The sequence below is a fragment of the Hypanus sabinus genome, chromosome 22, assembly GCF_030144855.1.
Source record: "Hypanus sabinus isolate sHypSab1 chromosome 22, sHypSab1.hap1, whole genome shotgun sequence".
NCBI lineage: Eukaryota > Metazoa > Chordata > Chondrichthyes > Myliobatiformes > Dasyatidae > Hypanus > Hypanus sabinus.
In genome coordinates this window covers 64,885,721-64,911,103 of record NC_082727.1, presented here as the reverse complement: position 1 = coordinate 64,911,103, position 25,383 = coordinate 64,885,721, and the positions used below count along the sequence as shown (strand labels likewise).

Sequence of the window (25,383 nt, the reverse complement as noted above, 5' to 3'; positions counted from 1 at the left end):
AAACTTTATAACAAAGCCATCAATTCCATCATCCAAATCATTGACAAATAGCATTAAAAGAAACGACCCTAACACAGGCCCCTGTGGAACACCACTAGTCACTGGCAGCCAACCAGAAAATGCTCCCTTTATTCCCACTCTTTGCCTCCTGCCAATCAGCCATTGCTTTATCCATGGTAGAATCAGTCCTGTAATACCATGGGATCGTAGCTTGTTAAGCAGCTTCATGTGTGGCACCTTGTCAAAGACCTTCAGAAAATCCAAGTACACAACATCAACTGATTCTCTTTTGTCTATTCTGCTTGTTATTTCTTTAAAGAATTCCAACAGATTTGTCAAGCAAATTTCTCCCTTAAGGAAATCATGCTGGGTATGGCCTATTTTATATGTGTCTTCACGTACCCCAAAGCCACATCCTTTACAATTGACCCTAACATCTTCCCAACCACTGAAGTTAGACTAACTGGCCTATAATTTCCTTTTCTCTGCCTCTCTCCCTTTTCTAAGAGTGGAGTGACATCTGCAATTTTCCAGTCTTCCAGAATCATTCCAGAATCTAGTGATTATTGAAAGGTTATTACTAATGCCTCCTCAGTCTCTTCAGCCACCTCTTTCAGAACCCTGTTGACTTATCTACCTTCGGACCTTTCCATTTCCCAAGAACCTTCTCCTTAGTAAATGGTAATTTCACACACTTCATGACCCCTGATACCAGGAACTTCCACCATACTGCTAGTGTCTTCCACAATGAAGACTGATGCAAAATACTTATTCAGTCTGTCCACCATTTCATTGTACCCTATAACCACCTCTCCAGTGTCACTTTCAAGCAGTCCAATGTCCACTCTCTTCTCCCTTTTACACTTTATAGATTTGAAGAAACTGATGGTATACTTTCATTGAGATTGATACTAAGATGGAAACTGATGCTGGTGAGCTAATAATGGGGGACAAAGAAGTGACAGATAAACTTAATAAGTACTTTGCAACAGTCTTCACTGTGGAAGACACAAACAGTGTCTCAGAGGTCTTTAAGTGTCAGGGAGCAGGAGTGAGTGCCATTGCTATTACAAAGGATAAGATGCCAGGCAAACTGAAAGGTCTTCTGGTAGATAAGTCACCTGGACCAGGTGGACGACATCAAAGAGTTCTGAAAGAAGTTGCTGGAGAGACAGCAGATGCATTGGTCATCTTTGAAGAATCACTTGATTCTGGCATAGTTCTGAAGGACTGGAAAATTCCAAATGTCAATCCACTCTTTAAGAAGAGTGGAACGCAAATAAGTGAAATTATAGGCCAATTAGTCTAACCTCAGTGAGTGGGAAATTGTTGAAGACCATTATTAAGGATGAGGTTTTGGTCTACTTGGAGACCAATGATAAAATAATTCAAAGTCAGCATTGTTTCTGTAAAGGGAAATCTTGCCTGACAAATCTGTTAGTGTTCTTCCAGGAAGTAACAAACATGGTAAACAAAGGAGAGATAATAGATGTCACTTACCTGGATTTTCAGAAGGCGTTTGATAAGCTGCAATGTGGCTGCTTAACAAGTCTCATGGAATTATAGGAAAGAAGCTGGGATGTATAGAGCAATGGCTGACAGTCAGGAGGCAGCAGGTAGGAGTTAAGTGAGGCCTTTTCTGGCTGACTGCCAGTGATTAGTAGGGTTCCTCAGGGGTCAGTATTGGAATCGCTACTTTTCACATAGTATGTCAATAGCTTAGTTAATGGAATTGATGGCTTTGTGGCAAAGTTTGCAGATGCTACAAAACTAGGTGGAGGGATAGGTACTGCTGAGGAAGTGATGCAATTGTAGAAGGACTTAGATAAATTGGAAAAATGGGCAGAAAAGTGTCAGATGGAATACAGTGTTGGGAAATGTATGATAATGCATTTTGGTAAAAGGAACAAAAGTGTGAACTATTATCTAAATAGGGAGAAAATTCAAAGAGAACTTGGAGTGTTCGTGCAAGACTCCCAGAATGTTAATTTACAGGTTGAGCCTATGGTAAAGAAGGCAAATGCAATGTTGGCATTTATTTCAAGTAGAATAAAATATTTAAACAAGGATATCATGCTGAGGCTTTATAAGACACTAGTCAGGCTGCACTTGGAGTATTGTCAACAGTTTTGCACCTTTATCTCAGAAAGGGTGTGTTGATATTGTAGAGAATACAAAGGAGGTTCACTAGGAAGAATCAGGGAATGAAGGGGTTAATATATGAGGAGCATTTGGCAGCTTTGGTTCTTTATGGACTGGAATTTAGAAGAATGTGGGGGGATCTCATTGAAACCCGCTGAATGTTGAAAGGACAAGATAATATGGATGAGGAGAGAATGTTTCCAGTGCTGGGGTGTCTGGAACTAGAGGGCACAGGCTCAAAATTGCCCGGGGGTGACTCTTTATAACTAAGATAAGGAGGAATTTACTCAGCCAGGGAGTACTGAATCTATGGAATGCTCTGCCATTGACTGTGGTGAACGCCAAGACCATGGCTAAGTGAAAATTGATAGTTTCCTGATTAGTCAATGGTAATGGTGAGAAAGCAGGTGTATGAGGTTGAGTGAGATCCAGGATCAGCTATGATTAAATGGTGGAGCAGACTCACTGGGCTGCAGAGCCTACTTCTGCTCCTACGTCATATGATCTTATGGTCTTACAATTAATCTTTCCTAGATTGGAGACAGTCATAATCTGCCACTTCAGTAGTATAATTGTTATTTGTTGTTCACAAGCCAATAATCAGTGGTACCCAGATCTTATTGGAATTGTGTAGCACAATTCTTCTCAGTGGTATGGCCACACTTCCAACTTCTGAAGTGATTAAAGATATGCAATGAAGCACTTGAAATACTTCTCTAGAAATATCATTTGACTGAGACGACTAGCCTCAACAAGTAGGCCAATCCTTCACATGATGTTGCATGTGGTCAAATTTTCCTGAAAGATTGAGGTTACTCATTTGATCATAAAACAATTGCTGCTGAACACAACTCTAAACCTAGGGATTTTTGTTAATGAACTTCATATGTAAACATAATTTCAAAATTTCCTTTGAATCAAAACAGTTCTGCAAATAATCATTGCAAAATAAGTACTTTGATATCAGCCAGATTGTCTGGAAAGGACAGAATATGAGCAACACATCCAGATTTCAAATAAATAGTTTAAAATAACTATTGACAATAATGCAATGAGGTTAGATTTTATAAATCATTCCCAAGGCATTCTTAGTGAGTACACTAATAAACTAGATTTAAGAATTAATGATCCTTCCTATTTGTAAGATACTTTTACTCAGTTTCTTCATAGTGGCAAAGGCAGTAATTCACTTGCCTGCTCCTTGCTGCATATCCAGACCAAGACTGCATTCAAGACAAGAGCCCAATCATCCTAAATCAAGTATGTATGAGGCTAGTTGAGTGAAATTTATTTTCATCTGCAAAAGTACATGAAAAACTTAGAGGCTGCAACATCAGGGGCACCAAGTATTATGGTCAGAGTGTCATAGAAACACTACAGCACAGAAACAGGCCCTTTGGCCCATCTAGTCCATGCTGAACTATTAATCTGTCTATTCCCTTCAACCTGCACCTAGCCCCCTAGCCCTTCATGCCCCTCCCATCTATGTACCTATCCAAATTTCTCTTAAGTGCTTAAATCGATCCCACTCCATCACTTCCACAAGCAGCTCATTCCACACTCTCACCACCCTCTGAATGAAGAAGTTTCCACTCACGTTCACCTTTCTCCTGCAATCCATGACCTCTAGTTGTAGTCACACCCAACCTCAGTGGAAAAAGCCTGCTTGCATTTATCCTATCTAAATCCCTCATAATTTTGTATACCTCTATCCAATTTCCCCTCGGTCTTCAACAGTCTGGGGAATAAAGGCCTAACTTACTCAGCCAATAACTCAGGTCCTCAAGTCCCAGTAAATTTTCTCTGCACTCTGTCAATCTTATTGACATTTTTTCTGTAGGCAGGTGACCAAAACTGGACACAATACTCAAAATCAGGCCTCACCAATATCTTATACAATTTCAACATAACATCCCAGGTCCTGTGTTCAATACATCAATTTGAGTATCATATAAATAGCATTCATAAGAAGAACATAAACACTATTTTCGATGAAATTGTATGAAAACACAATTGGAATGGAAAAAGCAAAGTCCAGTTTAGTGCAAAGCCCTCATAGTGTGGCTAAAATGTAGTGACTGCAGTCTGCTTGTTGGTTGAAGGGATGGAGCTCATTTTCATGGAGTGGGTCTTCAGGCTTCTCTATTTTTTGCCTGACGGTAGCTATGAGAATATGGCATGACCCATATGGTGGAGATCTAATGATGGATGTTACCTTCATGTAGATAGTACTGATGGTGGGAAAGAGTGTATTGGACAGAGCCCACTACCTTATGCCATTTCTCACGCCACTACGCATGGGAACCTAACCAGACCATGATGCAACCAGTCATGAAACTTTTAATAGTATGTTGGTAGAAGCTTGTTAGATTGTTTAGTGACAAGCCAAATCTCCTTAACTTCCTAAGAAAATATAGACGCAGGCAGGCTTTCCTTGGCATTACGTCTATGTGCAGGGTCCAGGATAGGTCATCTGATATATTAACACACAACTTAACACTGCGGATTCTCTCCATTGCAGAATCCTGATGCAGACGAGTACACGTTCACGCTCTGTGCTCTTCCTGAAGGCAACAATCAGCTATTTGATTTTCCTGACGTTAGCAAGATGCTGTTGTTGCGGAACCGCTCAACCGGCCGTCCCATCTCGCTTCGGTAAGCTGATTCATCACCACCAAAATCCGTCCAACAACAGTGGTGTTGTCAGTAAATGTCAGATTATAGGCGAGAAAGCGATGAAATTTGTTTTCTGTAATTAGACGGTCCTACTTTGAAGGAACCGATATTTGGACGGGATTGAAGACCGTTAAGTTATGGTGCACTATGCGCTACCGATCCCTGGACAAATTTTGAGGTGCACGAGTCTCGAGATAATACAATTGACCAGTCTTTGACTACATTTCTGAAGTAAAGTGATTCGATCAAAACTAGCCAAGATGAATTTGCTTTGAAGATATTTTTTACTTGTGAATGGCTCTCCACATGGGGAGACAATGTAACTTTGCTCAAACCTCCCTACAGTGGCTCTCCAATTCGCTCAACATCAGCTAATTAGTCGGTCCACCATTTGCCGCTTCGTCACGCGCGTAAATGCTTCTGTGCTCTCAGGGCCACTCTCTTTCTGAATATGGTAATAAATGTACGCGTCACGAAGATGCTGCCATTTAATTATTTACGAATTCCTTTGTTAATAACTATTTACCTATGTGGCCCCTTTCATTCTAGAACCTACAGAACGAAAGAACAGAATATAGATTTCAACCAGGTACGTAACCAGACACAAGTACGAGAGATCAGTGAACCTCTGTGGGTAGTGATGAGGTAGGGACAGCGGCTGAGGGAAAATCATTCTCTCTGTTCCAGACGCATTTAGACGTGGAAGAATACTAGCTGTGCGTTTTACTACCTTTCGGCCAGTTTTGTTCTGAGTGACCGCGCCTCTCTTTGCACACCAACATGTCCCGCTGTAAACAACGGGGGAGGGGTGGGGGTTCCAATAACTGAGACTGAGGTTGACATCCGGGACCATTGAACGTTTTCCACATTGTAAACGGAGTGTTTCTTCCACCATTAGGTGTTCAGTTAAGGGCATATCATCATTGCACAATGTTGCCGAAGTTAATTAAAAATACATTTTAAACCTTCCAGGATTTCAAAGCCCGACCGATGAATTTCGTTGCTTATTGATACTAAGCGTTCCTTGCTAAGCCGTTTTATATTGGCAAAATGTCTTGAGGAAGACAACAGATGCCTAGCGTGCTCTCGCTCACCTGTATGTCGCCTCGTTTCAGCCGGGCTTTCTGTTTGACAGAGCTGACGTGTCACCTACAAGCAGAACCTCAGAAACCTGTAGTAGGTACGGTGCTTGTACAGATCTGATCTGACGGGTTATACATTTCAGTGTAAAACTTTCTGTGAAAGTTATTGCTTCAGAACTCTTGCAAAGAAACATTGTGATTTGATTATGTTGATTGCGGTTTTAGTTCTGTACAAAGGGAAGCATTTAAACTCGAAATGAATAATAGCTACTATTCACACCCAACCTATAGGTTGGTTCTGCAATTGAGGAACTCGGTTGCAATTTCCGCGACGATTCCTCCAATCATTGCCATCACCATATCGGATCATGCATCTTTCCCCCGAAGCAAAGAAACTCTTTACTTCTCAAGCGCTTATCTCGCAGGTATTTTACTCTAACTTTGTGTTTCTATTACGCGCTTCTTCTCTCCACCCCCCGCACCCTCCCCCCCCATGCTTGGTGTATTGCACTGTGCCGTTAAATGAAATATTTATCGCCCTGTCTGAATGTTGGCAAATATTTCTCACTTACTGAACAGAAATCCGTCATCAGCGCTCTTCAACCAGTGTGTTTAAACAGGCAGTGTCGCTGGATGAATGTGCTGAATTTAAACAGTCCTCTCCACCAGATACCATCAACAGAGCAACATTCTGCAATTTGAGGCAAACAGTAGCAGGAGGTTATGCGCCATAATCGGGTTCCATCTTTAATGCGGGCCGTACAATTACATCGGGGCCACTCAGGACTGCCTGGCAGGGATTTCTAGCGAGTTATATGCGGCTCTAACTGCAAGAAGTTAATCCTAATGATGAGAAAACGGTGCGCGATATTACTGCAGCACTGGGCTTCTTGATCATATGTCGACGTTGTCCGTTCGAAACTACGACCAACATTTTGACAGCCAGCATACGACAAAACTGAGCTGAATTCAGTTTTGTATACTTCACCATCACCTCCAAAACGTATGCAGCCGTGCACATATACGCAAGAGTATGCTCTATATTGGCAGGTATAATCTATAGCCCAACAGATATGAAACAATCTTTGACCTATAGATATATGAAAGCATCCGCGAACGCATGCATTGTAGGGCCAATTCCATTCAACTCATTCTTTATGGCTACACTTTACATTCTATGGACACATACCTGTGTACGTCCACGGACATTCTTATGTAGGCATGCGCGTCCTCAAAAAAATAAACTATGGGGGATATTGAAGTTTTAGGTTTTAAAGTAATTAGAACCTAATTACTTTAAAAGTGCTTAAAAGCCAGGAGAATAATCCAAAGCCCATCTACAACGTTTACCTTTTTTTATTTTAAGAAGAAGTGAACATCCTAAGAATGTCACTATAACTTTACATACCTAGAACGTATTGAGTAATGTTTTCTAAGCGAAGAGAGAAATGGCGAATAGGGAAAGGTTTGCGAAATCATTCTATAATGAAGCATGTATAATTCAGCAAACATCTTATCGTATGTGCGTGGTAATCTACATGCAATGCGGTAAACAGGTCAAAACTGAAGGGAAGGAAAAACCACTTGCCACTCAACGCTTCATAGTATCGGAGCCTGTCGACTCTGATCACACGTTCAAAGATGAGATCCCATCTATAGATTTAGAAGTACAATCAGCGTACTTCTTCCGATGCGGACCATTGAATGGATACACAGACACACAGACACACACACACACACACACACACACACACACACACACACACACACACACACACACACACGCACACACACACACACACACAAATGCACACACACACACAAATGCATACACTCGTATACGTACACTCACATACATACAAACTCATACACTCATACACACACCAACGCACAGCCACACACATGCACTTATACGCACACAAACGCACAGCCACACACATGCACTTATACGCACACAAACGCACAGCCACACACATGCACTTATACGCACACAAACGCACAGCCACACACATGCACTCATACGCACACACAAAGACATACACAATCACACGTTTCAGAAGTACCGTTGTTTTCAAAGCTAGGTTAATGCGTGCCTAACAAGTCAAACGCAGACGACCGCTACAGAGAACTTCAATAGTTGTGTCGTCATTATATTACAGCGGGTTAGTTTATCTCTACATATGCATAAGTTAAATACCAGAATTATTCATGTTTATCATTACAATGCTCAAAAGAATTCTAACTCTACAATAATTGTAGCCAGTAATATACGCTGATCTCAAATAATTTTTACAGAAATATGCTTTGGAGCGGGACAAATTAATGGCTGAATGCTTGCAACAATCCTTTAAAATGCGACTTTGACGTTTCTTAAATAGTTTTGAATCGCTCAGTTTTCCAGGCGTTTTTGAGCAATAAAACCAATCGAGTTTAAATATTCATTAACTCTATACCGTTATCCATTATTCCGATGGGAGGAACTATCGTCAAATGTTCCGTATTTTCACTTGAGATTGCGGTATTAAAGATATTAATCTGATAAAATAATTGCCAAGTTAACAACAATGTATTAGATCAAAGCGTTTAGATCGGTAGTACGATTACATTCCTATTAAGAATAATTTTGTTGCTGATTGCCAAGAATAAGGGGATATTTTTTGGACGGAGTCAAAATGCGATCATTTTCGTCTAAAAGGTGAAGCAGTGAGCCCATTGAAATAATCCGGGCCTGTGGATCTTTGTCTCTTTTTGCACAGGTTAGCTAAACAAAACGAACGGCACATCTCATGAGGAATCTTTGACATTGGTGTAGGTGTAAGATCACATTGACCACATTCTATTCATTGTTATTAATATCTCTGAGAAGGGTCAAGAACAGAGAATCTACATTAACCTGTTCCTTCAGTGAGTTGCATCGTGCTGGCGGAAACTATCTATGGAGATGCCCAAACCATTTGCCCCCGCCTCCTACAAGATGTATACGAGCTCTGTCACGTATCCGGTTGTTTGCTGATATTATAAAATATTGCTCCCGGCAGCCATTAATTGAACAGCTTTCAGAAACTTCTTTAATAATTAAGCCGCTGACCATACATTATGCTCCATCTTGTGTCTGTTTCACATTTCATTCATTTTCGGCGGTTGCACGCAATCCTGTTCTGTTTTTTCTTAATCTGTAAATATGACAGTAGGAGCCTTACATGCCCCAGTATGACTCATTACAACTGTCTGATTTTAGCCGTTGATGAAAGAGCAGAGGAACAATGCACAACACAGGTAAACGCGTGTGAGTCTTGGTCCTTTGTTAAACCGCTATTGTCTGGCAGTCTACCTCTACAATTTATGTCGAAGTGACTACTCTCTCGTTTTGGAGACAACATTGGAATCCGAAGACAATGGTGCTCCCATTGTAAATGATTCATCCCATGGAGTCAACAACCTTATTCATCTTAAAATATAATCACTGGATCAGAGAAAAATATTTAGAGACAAACATTTATTACATAACTCCCCGATGACGAAACTTGAATAACCTTACTTTAAAAAATATAAACTTTAGTATACCAATACTGTAAAGAGACAAGTATATATATATATATATATACATGACATCATATTACCCTTACTTTTCCAGTAAGCAATGCGAATTTCTGTTCTTTAGTCATCTTTGTTAACTATTTTATGAAATAAATGGCATTAATACGACTAAAAATGCGATGCCTTCCAATTAATTTAGAGGCAGTCTCAGAATATCTCGGTGATTCCAGACAGTCTATACGTCTTTTGCCAAATGAAAAACCATACAATTGAATTTATAATGACACTCTGATCAGAAAAGTCCCCATATAATTCGATATTTTTGTGCTTTCAGTGGCTAGCCTTCGTAAATAATATACAAAGTAAGGAAACATAATCCAGCAAGCTGGAATGTTTAATTCATCATTATGCAAGCTAATTGGAAGGTGATTATATGGTAATTGCTCATTAGCGGTGTATATTTATCGCTGTACCTTATGTCAAGGCCATGGGAATTGTGTAGAGCGTGTACTCTCATTTCAGGGATCACTTTCAGAGGCAATTCGTGAGACTCGATGGATCAAATTCTTCCTGACGTCAGTCTATCAACGGCGATAGGAGCCGTGGTATAAATGATGGCTGCAGAGTGAACGCGAAAGTTTTTTTAGCCTTGCTTTATAACTGCTGCAAGGAAAACGTGAGGCTGAGGATTTGAAATTAGATATTTGGGCAAAATACTGTAAATTTGGTGCTTGTAGTAGCAGGGTTGCTGAAATAACAAAGCGCAGTGGCTGGAAAATCGCAAGATGCGCTGCTACTCTGGTCTTCCGTGTTTTCAGCTGTCATTTGTCGTAGATACAACAATCGGATGATATACTCACCAATTCAGAAAATAAGAACACAAAGTTAAATTTATAATCTCAAATACGCCGAAAGAGAAAAATATGAAAATGATTGTGAAATTATTCTTCAGTGTGAGTAAAAGAGAAACAGACGTATTTAACAATAGTTTTGAAATACTGCAAGGAAAGAACATTTTACAATGCAATACTTCAGCATGTGAAGAAGTTAGGATCGGTAATGAGATTGCATTGTATATGATTAGCTGCTAAATATGGAAGTCATTTTTAAATGCTCATTTTTTGTGAGATTAGGAAGTCAATTAATGGGTATTCTTGCAGTCATGCCTGTCATATATTAATGACTCACTCTGGTGGATTGCTGGAATAATTGCAGTTGATCGATTAAATAAGGGAAAAAAAGATTGATTTATTGTTTTTTTTTTGATGTTGCTTGAAACCGTGACATTAAAGTGTTTCACTCCTCGGCTGTCCCACCACGACCAGGTATCATGCAGATTAAGGTTAGTGCCTGGGTCACTGGGTTCTCAAAACTCCCACTTGCAAATCGCAGCGGGCTTGTTTTCTTTAAGTAAATCAATTGATCTATGAGGTCTAAGTAGTTCCTAAAACAGTGATACTGATCAGAGAATACAACAGGGAAAGCCGGCAGTGCTGTTAAACAAGCTTTGGGTTTCTGACTCAAGGCAGAAGGGGTATCAGACTGACGCTCGTATATCAGGGAAATTGCTTTCTGTAGAACCGCTTTTCATGAACAAGTTTCACGGTATCTTTCCTTGGTTTATAGTCATGTTGCTAATTTCCGCTAAGTTTTACAGAGCGGGCCGGATATAAATTAAAGCTTGAGACGCTTGGCTACAATTAGCAAAGGAAACGAGAACCAGGGAGTCAGGAGATTGAAAACTAAACGGTAAACCAGATCAATTTTTAGAAGTTTTAATTCATCAAATAAACAATTTACATCCAATTTGAGAACCAGTATCTCGCTCCACACTCCCATTATAATAGGCAGCGAATATAGAGGAACCCTTACCTTCACCATTAGCAAATACGACAAGGCGAATTTCTTAGTCAATCTTAAGTAGATAGTAATATAACAGTGGTGTTTTCATGAACTTTAATATCTCGCCCAGTTCACTCTTGAATTCGGTAAATAGACCTTTAGTACATTACTGCAAACTGGAGCATTCTCGCTTAGATCCTCAAATGGACATCTAATGCAATTAGGAAACCACCTGGATAAACGAAAAGGACGCACTCTAGAGAGCAGGTACAGAATTATAACAGGTATGCTGCTGACTGAGCGGCAGCTTATGGACACATACAGATCGATAAAGATATAGATGCATTTTTAAAAATCTCGCCTCTCACTTCTACCGTAACTATAGTGAAATTTCTGCCGTTCGATTAACAACCCCAACCAGACCAATTCTTTTTCTTTGATATTTTAATGAAAATATTAATCCTATGTCTGCACAATAAAAGATGGGTTTAACACAACAACACACAATGAACAATACCAGGGGGATTAAGAATTACGGCCTTTTATTACCAAGAGTTTCTCTGTGCAATGAATTTCACAGTCTGAAACACACGGGAAATAATGACCAGGAAAGGTATATTGGTAACATTTTAATTTTTGAAAAATCTAAATCATGGTGTATAATTAGTACACAGTTTTATTTTAAGAGAGGCTGTTCTTTTTGAATGAGTAAATGGAATCAGCCGTGCAAGGTAGAGAAACTTCTAATGAGATAACTGCCCTGTGACTGTTTGATGCTTAGGAAAAGTGCGCCGAATTTGGTTCCAAGGATCAAGGCGAGCCGCCTATCCTCCAGTTATTTATCTTAATTCCGACTTGAAAAGATATAATTATCTAGTTTGAACAGACCTGGTATAAAACCCTTCTTTAGCCGGTCAGGGAAAGCTCATGTGTATTCAGCGGCAGTTGGGTCCTCAGCGCCGCTTGGTGTACGCTGAGATAGTGGGTAATGAAGTTGTGTAGTCCTGCGATACAAAGGGCATTAACCTCATTAGCATGAAACCTTTTCTTCTAAGTATTGTGGAACCTTTTCAGCCTCCTAATCCCCTATTTTCAAAGATCGGTTTGTAATAAAGCTTTTAGGTTTTTCAAAGCTAATGGTATTCTCAAAAGATTTATTGCTGTTTCTGCGCAGGACGCTTTACGTTCTTCCTGCTAAGTATATGTACAGCGCAAGACGGAGCTCTGTTTTGCCCGATCCAGATGGGAAACCATTTACAAAAACGACCACGCTGTTAGGTGCGAAGCTTTATACTAAAGAACTATAGAATCATCGGCATATTGCTGATCAGAACGGCTCAACGATAAGGACATATCAGCGGCTAGAAACTTGGCATTAAATAAACGAAAAATAAATATTAGATAAACATGCGGGGAAGCACGTATCACGAGCCACAAAGCTATTCGGATACATATTTGGAACAGTGCTATGAACTCCAGTGCAAACGGGCAGCTCCCATAGACAAACTTTTAACAATATATTACATTTTATTATACATTTTATTTAAAGATAGTTTAAACAATGTCCTCAATGTGTAAAGATATCTTATTTCATGTTGGTCAGCCTTTAACGTTGCTGCATTTTATTACCTCCCCTAGCACTCGAGAGCATGCATTGCTATCAGTTTCTACAAACCCTGTTTCCCCATTGCGAAGACGCGTGTGGACAGTAATTAATTGTGCAATTTAAAGACACGAGTTAAAACAAAGCTCTTATTTTTCCTGTGCTTTGTAAATGCGCCGTATCACAGTGTGACGACTACTGAGATTGTCCGCAGTTATGTCAAACTATTCCCCTATTCATGGATTAAGAGATTAAACGAGCCAATAGCACCGCGTCCGCTTTCCTCATATTCCTGGTATGATAATTGCTTAAACTGATTTGCACTTTCACAAAAGATTTTAGGACTCTTTGTAGCTATACAGGGCAGACGAGGTTTCTGTGAATGGAAATAAAACTGATTAATGCAGCCTATCAGGATGAAAGGTAAATGAACCATGAAAAACATTGCCTGCCTCAGAAACCCGTTTTGTAGTCAAGAGCTGGTTACAAACAGTTCAAATGCTACAGTATTAATTGCTATTTCAATTAAATTAATAAAATTCTATTCTCTCTCTTGCACGGTACAGTTTCGAGCATGTCAAGCGCCGACAAATTAATTTGTTCGTGCACCTCTATCTTTTCTGATATGATGACAGAAAAAGCATGAACAGGAAAAAATGTCAAAACAATGAAAAGTTGGAATCCACCCGATCATGTAGACATTGATTTAATAACTTAATCGCCAGAAAACCCTTCAAATTTTCTATCTCAAATATACAATTTCACTTCTCAATACATGCAAATCAAAATAATAGCAACTAATTATCTAGCATCAGCCGCACTAATTGGTCTCTTAATATAATATCTAGCACGATAGGGATTGCATCTTTGCGAATGTAATTGGTGGGAAGAAAGGCCCGCGTTCTGAAATGGGTCAGAAACTGAGAATTCAAAGGGTTAATTGATTCAATAATGTCAATCGAGTTAAATAGATTACAAAACACTGACAATATTATGGGCAGAGTTGGGTCATTTTGAATCGAACAAAACCCATACATGTCCACTAATTTGATTATTCTGAGCAGCGAATGGATAAATCTTTATTGACAATATATGACAATGACATACTTCTTGGAAGTATAATGTGTTAGAATTGCAACAAACTCAACGAACACAAGTATTTACATTCGATAGAAGACATTACAGAGACATCTTTCACTTTAGTGTCGCAATACACACGCATTAACAGGCTCAGTGCTTCGTTGACCACAGCCGCCCAGAGATGGATAATGATTTTACTCCTAATCTTCTGTAGCAACTTGCAAGCAAGCTCAGCCAAACCAGGTCACCTCACGGGAATTCTCATTTCGCTTCAGACTGATGAACAAAGAAAACTCGGGAATTCTCTTTTAATTAAAAAAAGTTTTCTTATTTTAAATAAAGTACTGAAATTGTGATCAAAATGTTTTTTTTTTGTTTTGTTAATCCAAAGATGTCTAACTTTGTTTATTGGTTTTGTGAACATTAAAACGCAGCACTTCTACCTGAAAGCTGTACACAATCACATCGACGCCAGAAGGTATAATTATTTAACAGGGATTTTTTTAACAGTAATTTTTCTCTGTAAAAAGCACACAGCTGACAGAACCTTTCTTAAAGCAAATAAGAAAAAATTAAAAAAAATTAGTCCCGCATTTTTGAATTTATAATAATCCATCTTTTCACGATCGGCTCACATGCAATTCAAGTTTGTGAAACAGGTGTGGATTTTAGATATTTTGTTCCATTCAGTTCTTTATAATTTGAATTCGGAAGTGCAAAAAGTCCGGAATTGGATTAGGAGTTCGCGTAAAAGCGAACTGCCTTACATTAAAGTCCGCTTGTCAATCATCTTGCCCGGAGTTGATTGATCGCTGCCTCTGGACAGCGCGTAGTGCCACCTCTTGGACCTCTCCTTACCTCAGCTGCCTCGTCACAGGAATTGCATTTTGGATGAAGTATTTTTATTTTCCCATTTTCTACATCAGCAACTCTGCTGTTTTGAAAGTAACACTATAGTTTGACATAGGTTTTGTTTCCAGTTCTAATCGTCCGAGGTGACATCGATCTCCTCAGGACTGGCCTGTTTAGTCGCAAGTCTCCATCGATTGACATGGTGGGTCCCCTTCTTCTTCTGCTGTGCATCTGTCCCCTCCTCTTCCAACTTCTGCCGTTTAAATTTCGTTCTTCTGTTCTGGAACCATACTTTTACCTGAAAAAGTCCCAGAAGTTTCCAATGAATTTAACAATAAAAAGCTAATTATGTTTGCATATTGTTTTTAGAAATACTGTGTTAGAACTTGATTGTCTGCGATTCACACTTACCCTGCGTTCATCAATTAAACAAACGTTACCTTCTTCTTCAATAGGAACGCGATATCTTTGATTATTATTGATTTGCTTGTAATTTCACGGGTTAGAGATTTTTCTTATTTTCCGTATTAATTAATACAAGGATCATTCATGCCCCGTGTATGTACACGTGCCCCAAAATTAAACTTGAGTGAAAAGAAATATGTTTAGGCCGAGTGCTCAACAGCAACTTAATCTGTGTAGTTGTTTACTGTAATAATTCTCTCGGTGAAGCTATATCAGGAAAGTTTAGATTTGGTTTATTTCATTAAATAAACTAACATATACCATTCTCCAAATCAAACTGTGACCTTCGCGCCCTTTCCTTTGTTACCCCTACCAATCCTACTGCCACCTCATCCCCTATTGCGGTTTTACGCCAATAGAAAATTCGGGCAAACACCTTTTTTAACGTTTTGCGACATCGCCACATATTTTGTAAGGCGCACACTGGCTGGGAATTTCTTGACAAAACAAAAATCAAAACAATTCTAATTCCATTTTCTGTCTTCTGAAGCTAATAGCTCGACTCAATGACTTGGACATCGCAAAGTTGCGCACGAGTGTCTCGGGGGGAAGAGGGCCGCACGCTGCAGCCAAACTACTTTACAGAGACACACACACAATACCTCTAGATCAATGTCTCCGCTTTGAAACGAGTTGTATTTGCCCATCATTTAAAAATACAAAATTACCACAAATTTCTTTGCTAAAATCTATGTGCATGTTTCACTGAGAGCGTTGTGCACAATGCTAAAATTCGGGAAAAATGAATTATACTAATTGCCTTTGCAAGTGCATACGTGATGCAAACACATTTCATACATTATTAAAACCCTGAACATAAGGGTGCCAGATTAATGAAGAAATTGTATATTAAAGCACTCAAACGCGTCTATGGGTTTGCGCTGTGAATCTCTTGTCCGTTAGTTGTCGCACGATAAACAACTCTGTCCCTCTCCTTCACCCTTTCCCTCTCCCTCCCTCCCTCTTCCTCTCTCCCTCTCTCTCTTCCCTAATTGAGGGGGAGTCTGCTGGTCTCCAAAGGGATCTCGCGTGTTCAGGCCAAGCCCGTCAGCCAGACAAAAGCACCCAGCCAGCATCGATTCGCATCACACAAAGCCACCTTAAAGAACACATTAAATAGGAAATTAAGCCTGACCGCTCCCTTGTTCGTCAGGCAAATGGAGAAGGCGACCTATTTGTTCCCGCTCAATGTTTTGCCCGAGACGAATTTGAAAAGCACAAAGCTTTCTAAAATGGAGCATGTCCACAGACCTTTACGGTGTATGTGCCCGCGTTATGCTATTTCCTACTCTAAATCTCTTCCACCCCTTTTCTTGTGTACCTGCATATACTCCACTTTCAACCGTCATCAAGAATTCGCGGCTGTAAGGAACTCGCTGACAGAAATGGTCTGTTGCAAATATTCAACGGGACTTGAAATGTCAGATGTCATCAGTACTTCTTGGTGACTCCTTTCTCAAAGCGGCAGGGCTGAAGATCTTACACATCGTTCCTATCTAACCAAACCCAACGGCTAAAGAGAGCGGCTCTTAATATTCGTGACTGCAATTAGCAACAGCGTGGAACCCGAACGTATTAAACGCTAAACCATCATACAATCACATATATTATATGTGATCAAGTTGTAGAAAATTACACAATTCCTCATTATTTTAATAAATATTTAACGAGTACTTTCGGAAAATTTTAAATCAGCATATCAATCCATAGAAAGTCTTCGAAATTGTCCAGGATCTTTCCTGTACCAATATATTTGACCAGAACGCACTTCTAATATTTAATATAAACTCTATTGACTTTTAAAACAACCCGCTAAAAATGTATCAAAATTTGATTGAAAATTCACCGAGTATTACATTAGACGCGATTGCTGCTATGCCTTAGAAACGAGTTTTATTTCCATGTAAGTTCAACAGCACACTTATTTTGTGTAAAAAATGTCGTCAACAATAAGGAGAGAGAGAAGCGAGTTTTTCCCACCTGAGTTTCTGTTAAGCTAAGACTGTGGGCCAGTTGTTTCCGTTCTGCTCCCACTACGTAGTGATTTTTCTCGAAGGCGTGCTCCAGCCTTAGCAACTGAGACGGCGAGAAGGCCGTTCGGATGCGCTTGGGCTTTCTGGCGAGTGCATTGTGCAATAAAAAACTCTCTGGGCTCGTCTCGTTTCCTGAGAATCACACAAGAAGTCAACAAATAGAGTGCAGGGCCGTCTTGTAACGCCACCAAAATCTTGCCTCTGATGGCAGCTCTGAAAATCATTTTCCTTTTCCAGAATTCAGTTTGTACTGAAGTTAGCCACAATCACCGGAACGGCAATGTTAATGCTGAAGCCTGCGTGTTGTGGCCGGTCCCTTCCCAACGTCTCAACAGAGCCGTTTGTCAATTTAATTTACAGAATTCGTTCAATATAACATATTTTAAAAACATAGTGTACAATTGAAATAAATAGAAGCAGCGAGGATTATGCACCACTGCCTGTTAAGCTGAACGAACACAAATCCAAAATACTAAATATATTTATCTCTGCACAACCAAAACTCAACACCAAGATATAATTGTCAATTTATTGAGCGTATATTTCAAAAATAACACTTCAATCGCCACAGGAGGGGTAAAATGCCAATTTAAAAATAGTTTACTCATAAATGCATTGAGTTCATTTAGAAAATGTCCAGTCTAAAAAATTGCCTTAACGTTCTTAGCCCACTCGTCTCGGTTCCATTTAGTAGAACACACTGGAATTTTATATAATTCACTTGGATAGTGGCCACGTATATAAAGGGGGGAAAGATGCAAAAATGGCGAGACCTCCAGAGTTACAGAAATTCGCAGATTTTCCCTGACGGAAGCACTGAGCAGACACCGCCATCGGCCTCTGGTCGTTCAACACCCATTTACGGGACTGACTGAGAAACCAAATGAAAATCGCATGCGAGTGTATTTCTAATGCCGGCCGAATGCGCTACATTACAGTGCTTGTATTGGGGGGATCGCCGGCCATAGCAAAATCTATTAATTCGTGCAAAAAGCCAATAATTTGAACCCCTTTCTATGAGGCCGCTCCTTTAAGGTCGTTTCGCCATTTGCCACGCACAGCTTCTGAATTTTGGGAATTAGAAACAGTGTCTCCTAACCCCCCGACCCCCCCCCCCCCCCACCGCCACTCTCACCCCGACTTCCACAACTCTCAAAGCAGAACAACTCTCTGCCAAACTCTGCAAAGGGGCCGGGCAGTAAACTCTCGTATCAAACTTTCGGTCTCTTTCTCTGGACAGAGTGGTGTTATACAGAGAGCGGTAAGTATAGATCTGTCACGGCGGAAATGGGAGAGCATAAAATGCTTCTACTGTGCATTGCAGACATTAAGAAATAAAATCAAACATCTGTGGATTAAAATTGGACGTACCTTGAAACCTGTGTCCCAGATATCTGTACCTGTGTATTAGCCATGGATAGAAACTCGAAGGGTCTCTTTGTTGCGATGCAAATAAGGGATGTGGAGAATGGGACGACTGCAGAGGGTGAGCTGCTAAAGCATGTGGAGGGACTGGGTGAACCGGTACCGCCGAGTTGGTTTGGTGAGAGACCGCGTCAGCGAACACCAGCTCCGGATTGGAGTAGATCGCCCTGCCGCTGGTAGGAAAGCCGTTCAGGAATGGATTCACGGGGCTAGAGTTCGCATAGCTGAGGGCGGCTGGCCTTATAGGTTCCTCTGATCTCGATGCAGGCAGTGGACTGTCCTTGGCTACCAGAGATTCAATGGTAAAACATCGCTTAGGTGTAGGCTGAAACATGGTTTTTTGCCAGTCAGTATATCCTCAGTGCAAGAGAGTGAGAGAAAGAGAAACGGGCAGTTGTGCGACACTCCCCCCCAAAAAGAAAAGTATTACTGCTGAGATTAAGGACGCGTACATTAAAAGTTGGTCCGCGAACACTTTAGAAACGATGTGGCCACATAGTCCAGGGACAATCCATCTATGCGGTCACTTTATCACACGGCTGGAAAGTTGTGCAAACGATTTGTTAGTTCATGAGCTAATTAGAGCTGATATCACATAAACAGCTTCCAGTGAAGCCCTGTAATGGCTTGATGATTGGTCGCTATTACTCGCCTTGAGGTTGAGCGGAGACTCTTAAGTGCGTCAAATACTCTTTAAACCCGGAGAGGTGGATTCAATCCGTACGGAATGGAGCGAGGCACCGGGCAATAAAACCTCGGCGACCACTCACAGCTTCATCTTCCGGCGGGGGATAGGTGTTAGGCAGAAATCCCAATTCGATTTGCCAGAGGCCCTTCTGAATAAAAACTTCTTGCAAAAGTAGAACGGAAAGTTCTGCGGAGGCAAATCTGCAAAGGTGGATTTCTGATCTGTTCCTTGAATTTTCTCCTACTCACGTCGTAACGTTCTTTAAATTTACTCCGCATCGCACAATATATAACAGTAACGCGGGATTAGAGAGGGGGGTTAGAAATGATTCCTAAAACAACAAAGTCTAAATCGCTATCGAATGAAAAGCGCGCAGTCTCTCTTAATGTCGGCTCGCTCCTGAGTTTAGTTGCTGCCTCGCATCCCGGGACTTTGTTCGGACCGAATCCCTATATTTCTATTGGTCAGGTAGGGGAATTATGCTATTAGATAATTATATCGACTCTGCGCAGTCTGTGTGGTTCCTGAGTGCTTTAATATCCCTTTCTCTTGCTTCGTGTTAATAGTTCGGGCTGTATTAAGTAAATAATCTTTAAAAAGCCTCTGTGTATCACTCGCGATCATTCAAGAGAATCCTGTAAACAGGTATTTGCCAAATTCATTTAGACTGAAAGATTAAATTGGGAAACATCTTGTTAATCGCCGACTTTATTTTCTCTCTCTTTCCCACTGTATTTGCGGGGTTTGACATTTAAAGGGGAGTTCCTCCTTATGGACAGTTACACATGCTTTTGGGAAGAAAACGGAGGTTCAGTAGCACCTCTTATCAGATGTCAGCAGAAATATTGAACGCTAGCACTGAGAATTTTGCCGTGCATCCATTGTAACGTGAATCGCTTATCACTACTGCCGCGTGTGCACTGTGATGCCAAACATCAGTTCAAAGTAGCAAAGTCTCTTTCACCGTGCCCCATTGTGATTGTGTTACGGCAAAGGCTCTTGCCATTCATGGGACCGCTGCAATTAAAGGCCTAATGTTTTAAATATCGCGGTGTTTTATTCTTAAGAGCTATTAGCGCTGCGAGAGTGACGTCAAGGAGATTATTTCCATATTATTAATACTCGAAACCATAATGAATTCTATATTGGATCTCAGAGGTGAATCGGGCCCTAGCAAAATTCTTGGCCTACCATAGCCATGTATCCTTCACTGAGAAGTTAAAATCCTTTTTATATTTGTATGTAAATAAATATAAAGAAATATACAAATCTGAACAGTTTGTTTATTACAGACGTTAACTGGAAAATGTTTTTGTCTTGTAAAGATACACACAGTCTATATGAATGGGCCTTTTTTGAATGCCGTTACAATGGAATCACTGTTAGTGGTTAAATATAATCTAAACCAGTGATTCAGTTAATCTTATATTTCAATTTTTTTCAGTCGGAAAATATTTCCCTTATTTTAGGGTTAGACTTTCAGTTCTTACTCAATATTTAGAGTGACCGGGTCGCTACATCATAATCTGTTCTAGATCCGTGGTGGGGTACGGTTTGAAGTTCTAGGTATTACAAACCTCACTAGTTTCCAGTTTAATCTCATGACGAAGTTGCCTTTGTCCAAATAAAGAACCGCAGATTTACTGAGCGCTGAGGAAGTGGTGCTTTATTCCGTCCCACGGTGGATAATATGAGTTACAGTGAATTGCTTTGAATTATTCGTGTATTGTGGTTGATCTCAGCCGCTGTTAGAATTGAAGTACAGTATTTATTCCACGAACCTAAGTGCTACCTAATTGCTGCAGTTTGTAATATTATCAGAAATTAATCCAAAATGGAGTTAGCTGGATACTCAGCAATATCCAGGCGGTTCTGATCATTATATAAACTCTTTGTGTTAACAGTTCTCTCCCCACCAACCGGCAAGTGTCACTCTTTATGCACCGAGATCTAGAACAAATCTGAAAACAACACAAATCCTAAAGGAAATGTTGCCCGTATTACCGGAATGCGATCCCCACTCACGTTCTGAATGAATCATTTATAAAATTTAGATTTCGACTATCACCAGCAATACTTTTTCCATAATAATCATCAGAGTTAAACAAGGTGCGGTTGTGTTTATTAATGGGGAGAGGATGTTTATTAATATTGCTCCTTCTACAGGACTGGGAATTTTCATTTCTTTAAATGAGCATAACCTGGTGTAACTAGGTATAAAGTGGGGTAAATCATTTTCTTGCTCTGTCAGTGATAATAAACTTGATTCTGATTATGACAATCTATTTCAAATTTATCACATAATTACATCACCAAACATTTCTCGCTATAAAGGGATTTCCTGTGAAATCAAGTGAACACTTTACATCCTTTAATTGGATAAGAATATTAATTAGTATTAACGTTTCACAGAAACAATCTAATTGTAATTATAATTTTTAAATTACGTTTAAAAACAAGCTTCAAAAATTACTTTCTTAAATCTGAACTGAAATCTAATACCGCAAGTAAAGATAAAGATAAATGGAAAGCGGGAGCGTTGGATGTGTTGGAGAGTTTTACGGTGTGGGGGTTTGTTTGCTCTCTAGCTTCAAGTTCATTTTGGTCTTAATTTAATATTGTTTTAAAATCCATCATCAAATTAAACTCAATGATTCACAGGTATATAGAACAGAGTTTGTGGAATACTTGGTTATATATACACGTTAATACAATTCTGTATTTGTTTGCATTTATTGCTACAGCGTGTGAAAACCATTATCTATATTAGAATTACGTATACATATTAAAACGATCCCTATCGGTTTGTACAGTTGATGTCATTTCAATTGCTGCAAGAAGTATGGAGAGACTTCATAATGGAGACACGCGGATAAATATGAATACACTGTTAAATCTCAAATGGAATTCCACCCCCCCCCCGCCAAAATCGGTGATTATTTAGTCGCTTCTAATTCATTCCCTCTCCTCTCTTTCCTCTATCTCCACCACCTCCTGCAACCGCCGAGCACCCCACAAACGTCGCACCTCTTCTCACGCACGTTCTTTCTGAATTTTGGGTTGTTGATTAAATTCTATTCATGATTAAGATAGACCAGACCGAGTACGTTTAACAAAATGTACTGATCGTGTCATACTCTTTTACTCTCGAGTGCATGTATCCTCAAATAAACCTTTTTACGAACAGTAGTTTTGTAAAGTTATTCAAAGCGATTGTCCAACCTCAATAGTTATGTGGAGATATTAACAGCAATATTCACAAATAATAATCAGGAAAGTCAATTAATGGGTATTCATAGTGACCCGAGTCAAGAATTGGATTGTTGTTCTCATAAATCATCAGTGCAACTTCATTTGAAGGCGCCGGTAGTATTTTATGTTCTTAATTCCTTCAAATTGCCATCAACCTGGAACTACTGAAAAAGTAATCGTTGAGTAAATCAATCTTGTTGCTACCAAGGGAAAATAAAGAGTTTTGCTCAACTTACTTAGGAAAGGTTGAAATTTTATCTAATTTTCTGCCATGTCTATCTAGCTTTGCCGTTAAGCCCAATTCTTGTAAAATAAGGAAGGTTATTTTAAAACGTTAGCTTTAATAGCATACAAATTAGTGGCATTCGGGATACAATTAGGTGCTTACATATATAGAACTTAATGAAGTACACGACCACTGAATAGTGACAAATAGATTGTAGTATTCGGTGAAAAACGTTTTCGCCGATGTTGTCAAATACGTGTTTAATTCATACAACTAAACCAAAACCTTATCAAAATGTAGCATGTACCATATTTTATGTGTCTTTGAATAAAATAGAGTTGTAATTATAAATGGAAATGCCGTGAGCGAGCGGATTCCAAGCCGCACCTAGTTCGGCTATTCTATATCCAGTTTCAATAACCACGCCAACTAGTCTATCCGAATTATTTATTTATTTATTTTACATGATTACAATTTATCTTATTGAATCGTTCACGGTTGAATATACATATATAAAACACAAGCATTTAGAATAATCTTCTTCGGGGTTAAATATTTACATGTTAATGGATGAAGTCAGATCTATGAGGCATTCGTTCACTCAGGCATACAGATACACAAGTGCACTGCAAAATGATGGTGTTTTTATGCTTGTAGGTATCTCACCAGGTATCTCATGTGTGTCCAACTGGCTGCTTGATTGCCACTATTTTGTCAGCCGTGAGATTACAACAACATTAAAAGTGTGAATTTTGGAAGAGAATTAGATTTAATATCACCTGCGTGTGTCGTGCCAACTTTGCGCCTGCGGTACAATGCAATACAGGATCATCTTTAAAAATCGCGAATTACACAAGGAATATATATGTATCCTAACTCTGTGTGTGTGTGTGTGTGTGTGTGTGTGTGTGGTTACATTATATATGTAGAGCAAAAACAGAAATAAAAGAAGAAGCGAGGTGCTGTTCAAGGGTTCAATGTCCATTTAGGAATTGGAAGGCAGAGGGGAAGAAGCTGTTCCTGAATCACTGAGTGTGTACCTTCAGGCTTCTGTACCTCCTTGCTGATGGTAACAATAAGAGGGCATGTTCTGGGTGGTGGGGTCCTTAATGAATGACGCTGCTTATCTTGAGGCACCGTTCCTTGAAGGTGTCTTGGATACTAGGGGGCTCGTGCCCCTCATAGAGCTGACTACTTTTACAACTAACCGGTTATTTCAATCATAACCATGAAGTTGTAAAATGCACATATTCTTTATCGCTGGATGTACAAGTTTAACCCCCAGTTGTTTAGGTACATCATTTTAAATCTGCAGAAATCTATTGATAGTACGTAACTGAACCCTTTTCAGTGATTTTGCGGCATTTTGATCGAATTGACACAAAAATGTCGAATTTATTCTTATAAACACTGTACGGTTATTTTGAAAATTAAAAATTAAATAGGGGGATTACAAAGATTCTGCTTTTACTTTCCGAAAACGGGAAGGTGGGCATTGTCATCGACTGGACATTCTAATTTTACAATTGTGATTAAAATTGAAGTCAAGAAACAGATTCAAGAGTTGTTTTGAACCGCCATTTCTGCTGATGCAGGTGGTACTAATCCGAATGAATTAAAGGCACTAATGTTGCCCATGATAGTAGTGAAAAATACGTGTCCGTTCCAATGGAGCTACTTATTATTTGCTGCTTAAGAAAGTTGTCAGTGGTGAGGAAAAATATTTTAATTCAAAGAAGCCTGTTATAGAGCTACCGGAAATGTATAGCACAGATAGAGGCGCTCGCTCAGTGTTTCAGTGCTGGTCGGAATAGAACTACCCAACCTAATCCCAGTTTCCAGAACTCTGCGGGTTACTACTGCTCCTCAACAATGCGTTTTAAATCTTCTTTGATTTTCGACCCATCTACTAACAAAGACAGCGTTTCTTCCATTTATAAGCGATTCTGCAGATCCTAGAAATCTAGAAAAATCCTTCAGTTTATTTGACCTAGGCCTCTGATTATATTATACACCTCCATCCATGCTCCCCAAACGTCGACTGTTCCTTTGCCTCTATAGATGCCGTTTTAGTCCGGATTCCAGCAGACGCAGTCACTTATATCTCAAACCAATCTTCCATTAGCCTTCTATTCTCCGAAGAAAATCAGCTCAGGCTTTCTTTTTTTTTCGTAGCGAATAATTCTCTAATCCTGGCAACGTCCTCTATACCTCTACTTCAGAGCCATACGGTGACAAGAACGATATGCAGAGCTTGCGTGGTGGGTCTGACCATTGTCTACATTTCAAGTATAACCTCCTTGCTCTTAAAGTTATAAGACGAGGCTAGTTTAAAAGAAGCATCCCATATACCCTTTACATCATCTTATCGTCCTGAATTGCCAGCTTTAGAGATCTATGGACACCGTTTCTAAAGACCTTACGCTCCGCAACATCATTCTCGAAGAAATGAAATCATATGAAATCAACAACGCTTAAAC

At 39.7% G+C, this 25,383-nt stretch overlaps 1 protein-coding gene across 1 annotated transcript; it reads right to left on the bottom strand.

Annotated features, from left to right (window-relative positions):
* Nucleotides 1-11,196: 11,196 nt before the first annotated feature.
* emx2 (empty spiracles homeobox 2) lies at nt 11,197-19,394 on the bottom strand. The gene is made up of 3 exons (XM_059947946.1): nt 18,684-19,394; nt 17,260-17,444; nt 11,197-15,112 (listed from the first exon to the last, which is right to left on the bottom strand). The coding sequence occupies exons 1-3, from the start codon at nt 19,069-19,071 to the stop codon at nt 14,945-14,947; spliced, it is 741 nt and encodes a 246-aa protein (XP_059803929.1). The 5' UTR covers nt 19,072-19,394; the 3' UTR covers nt 11,197-14,944.
* Nucleotides 19,395-25,383: the final 5,989 nt, after the last annotated feature.

Coding starts and splice junctions, on each gene's coding strand:
- emx2 (XM_059947946.1), bottom strand. CDS start 19,071: ATGTTTCAGCCTACACCTAAGCGATGTTTTACCATTGAATCTCTGGTA. Junction 17,445..18,683: donor TCTGGGACACAGGTTTCAAG/GTACGTCCAATT, acceptor TGTGATTCTCAG/GAAACGAGACGAGCCCAGAG. Junction 15,113..17,259: donor TTAGCTTAACAGAAACTCAG/GTGGGAAAAACT, acceptor GGACTTTTTCAG/GTAAAAGTATGGTTCCAGAA.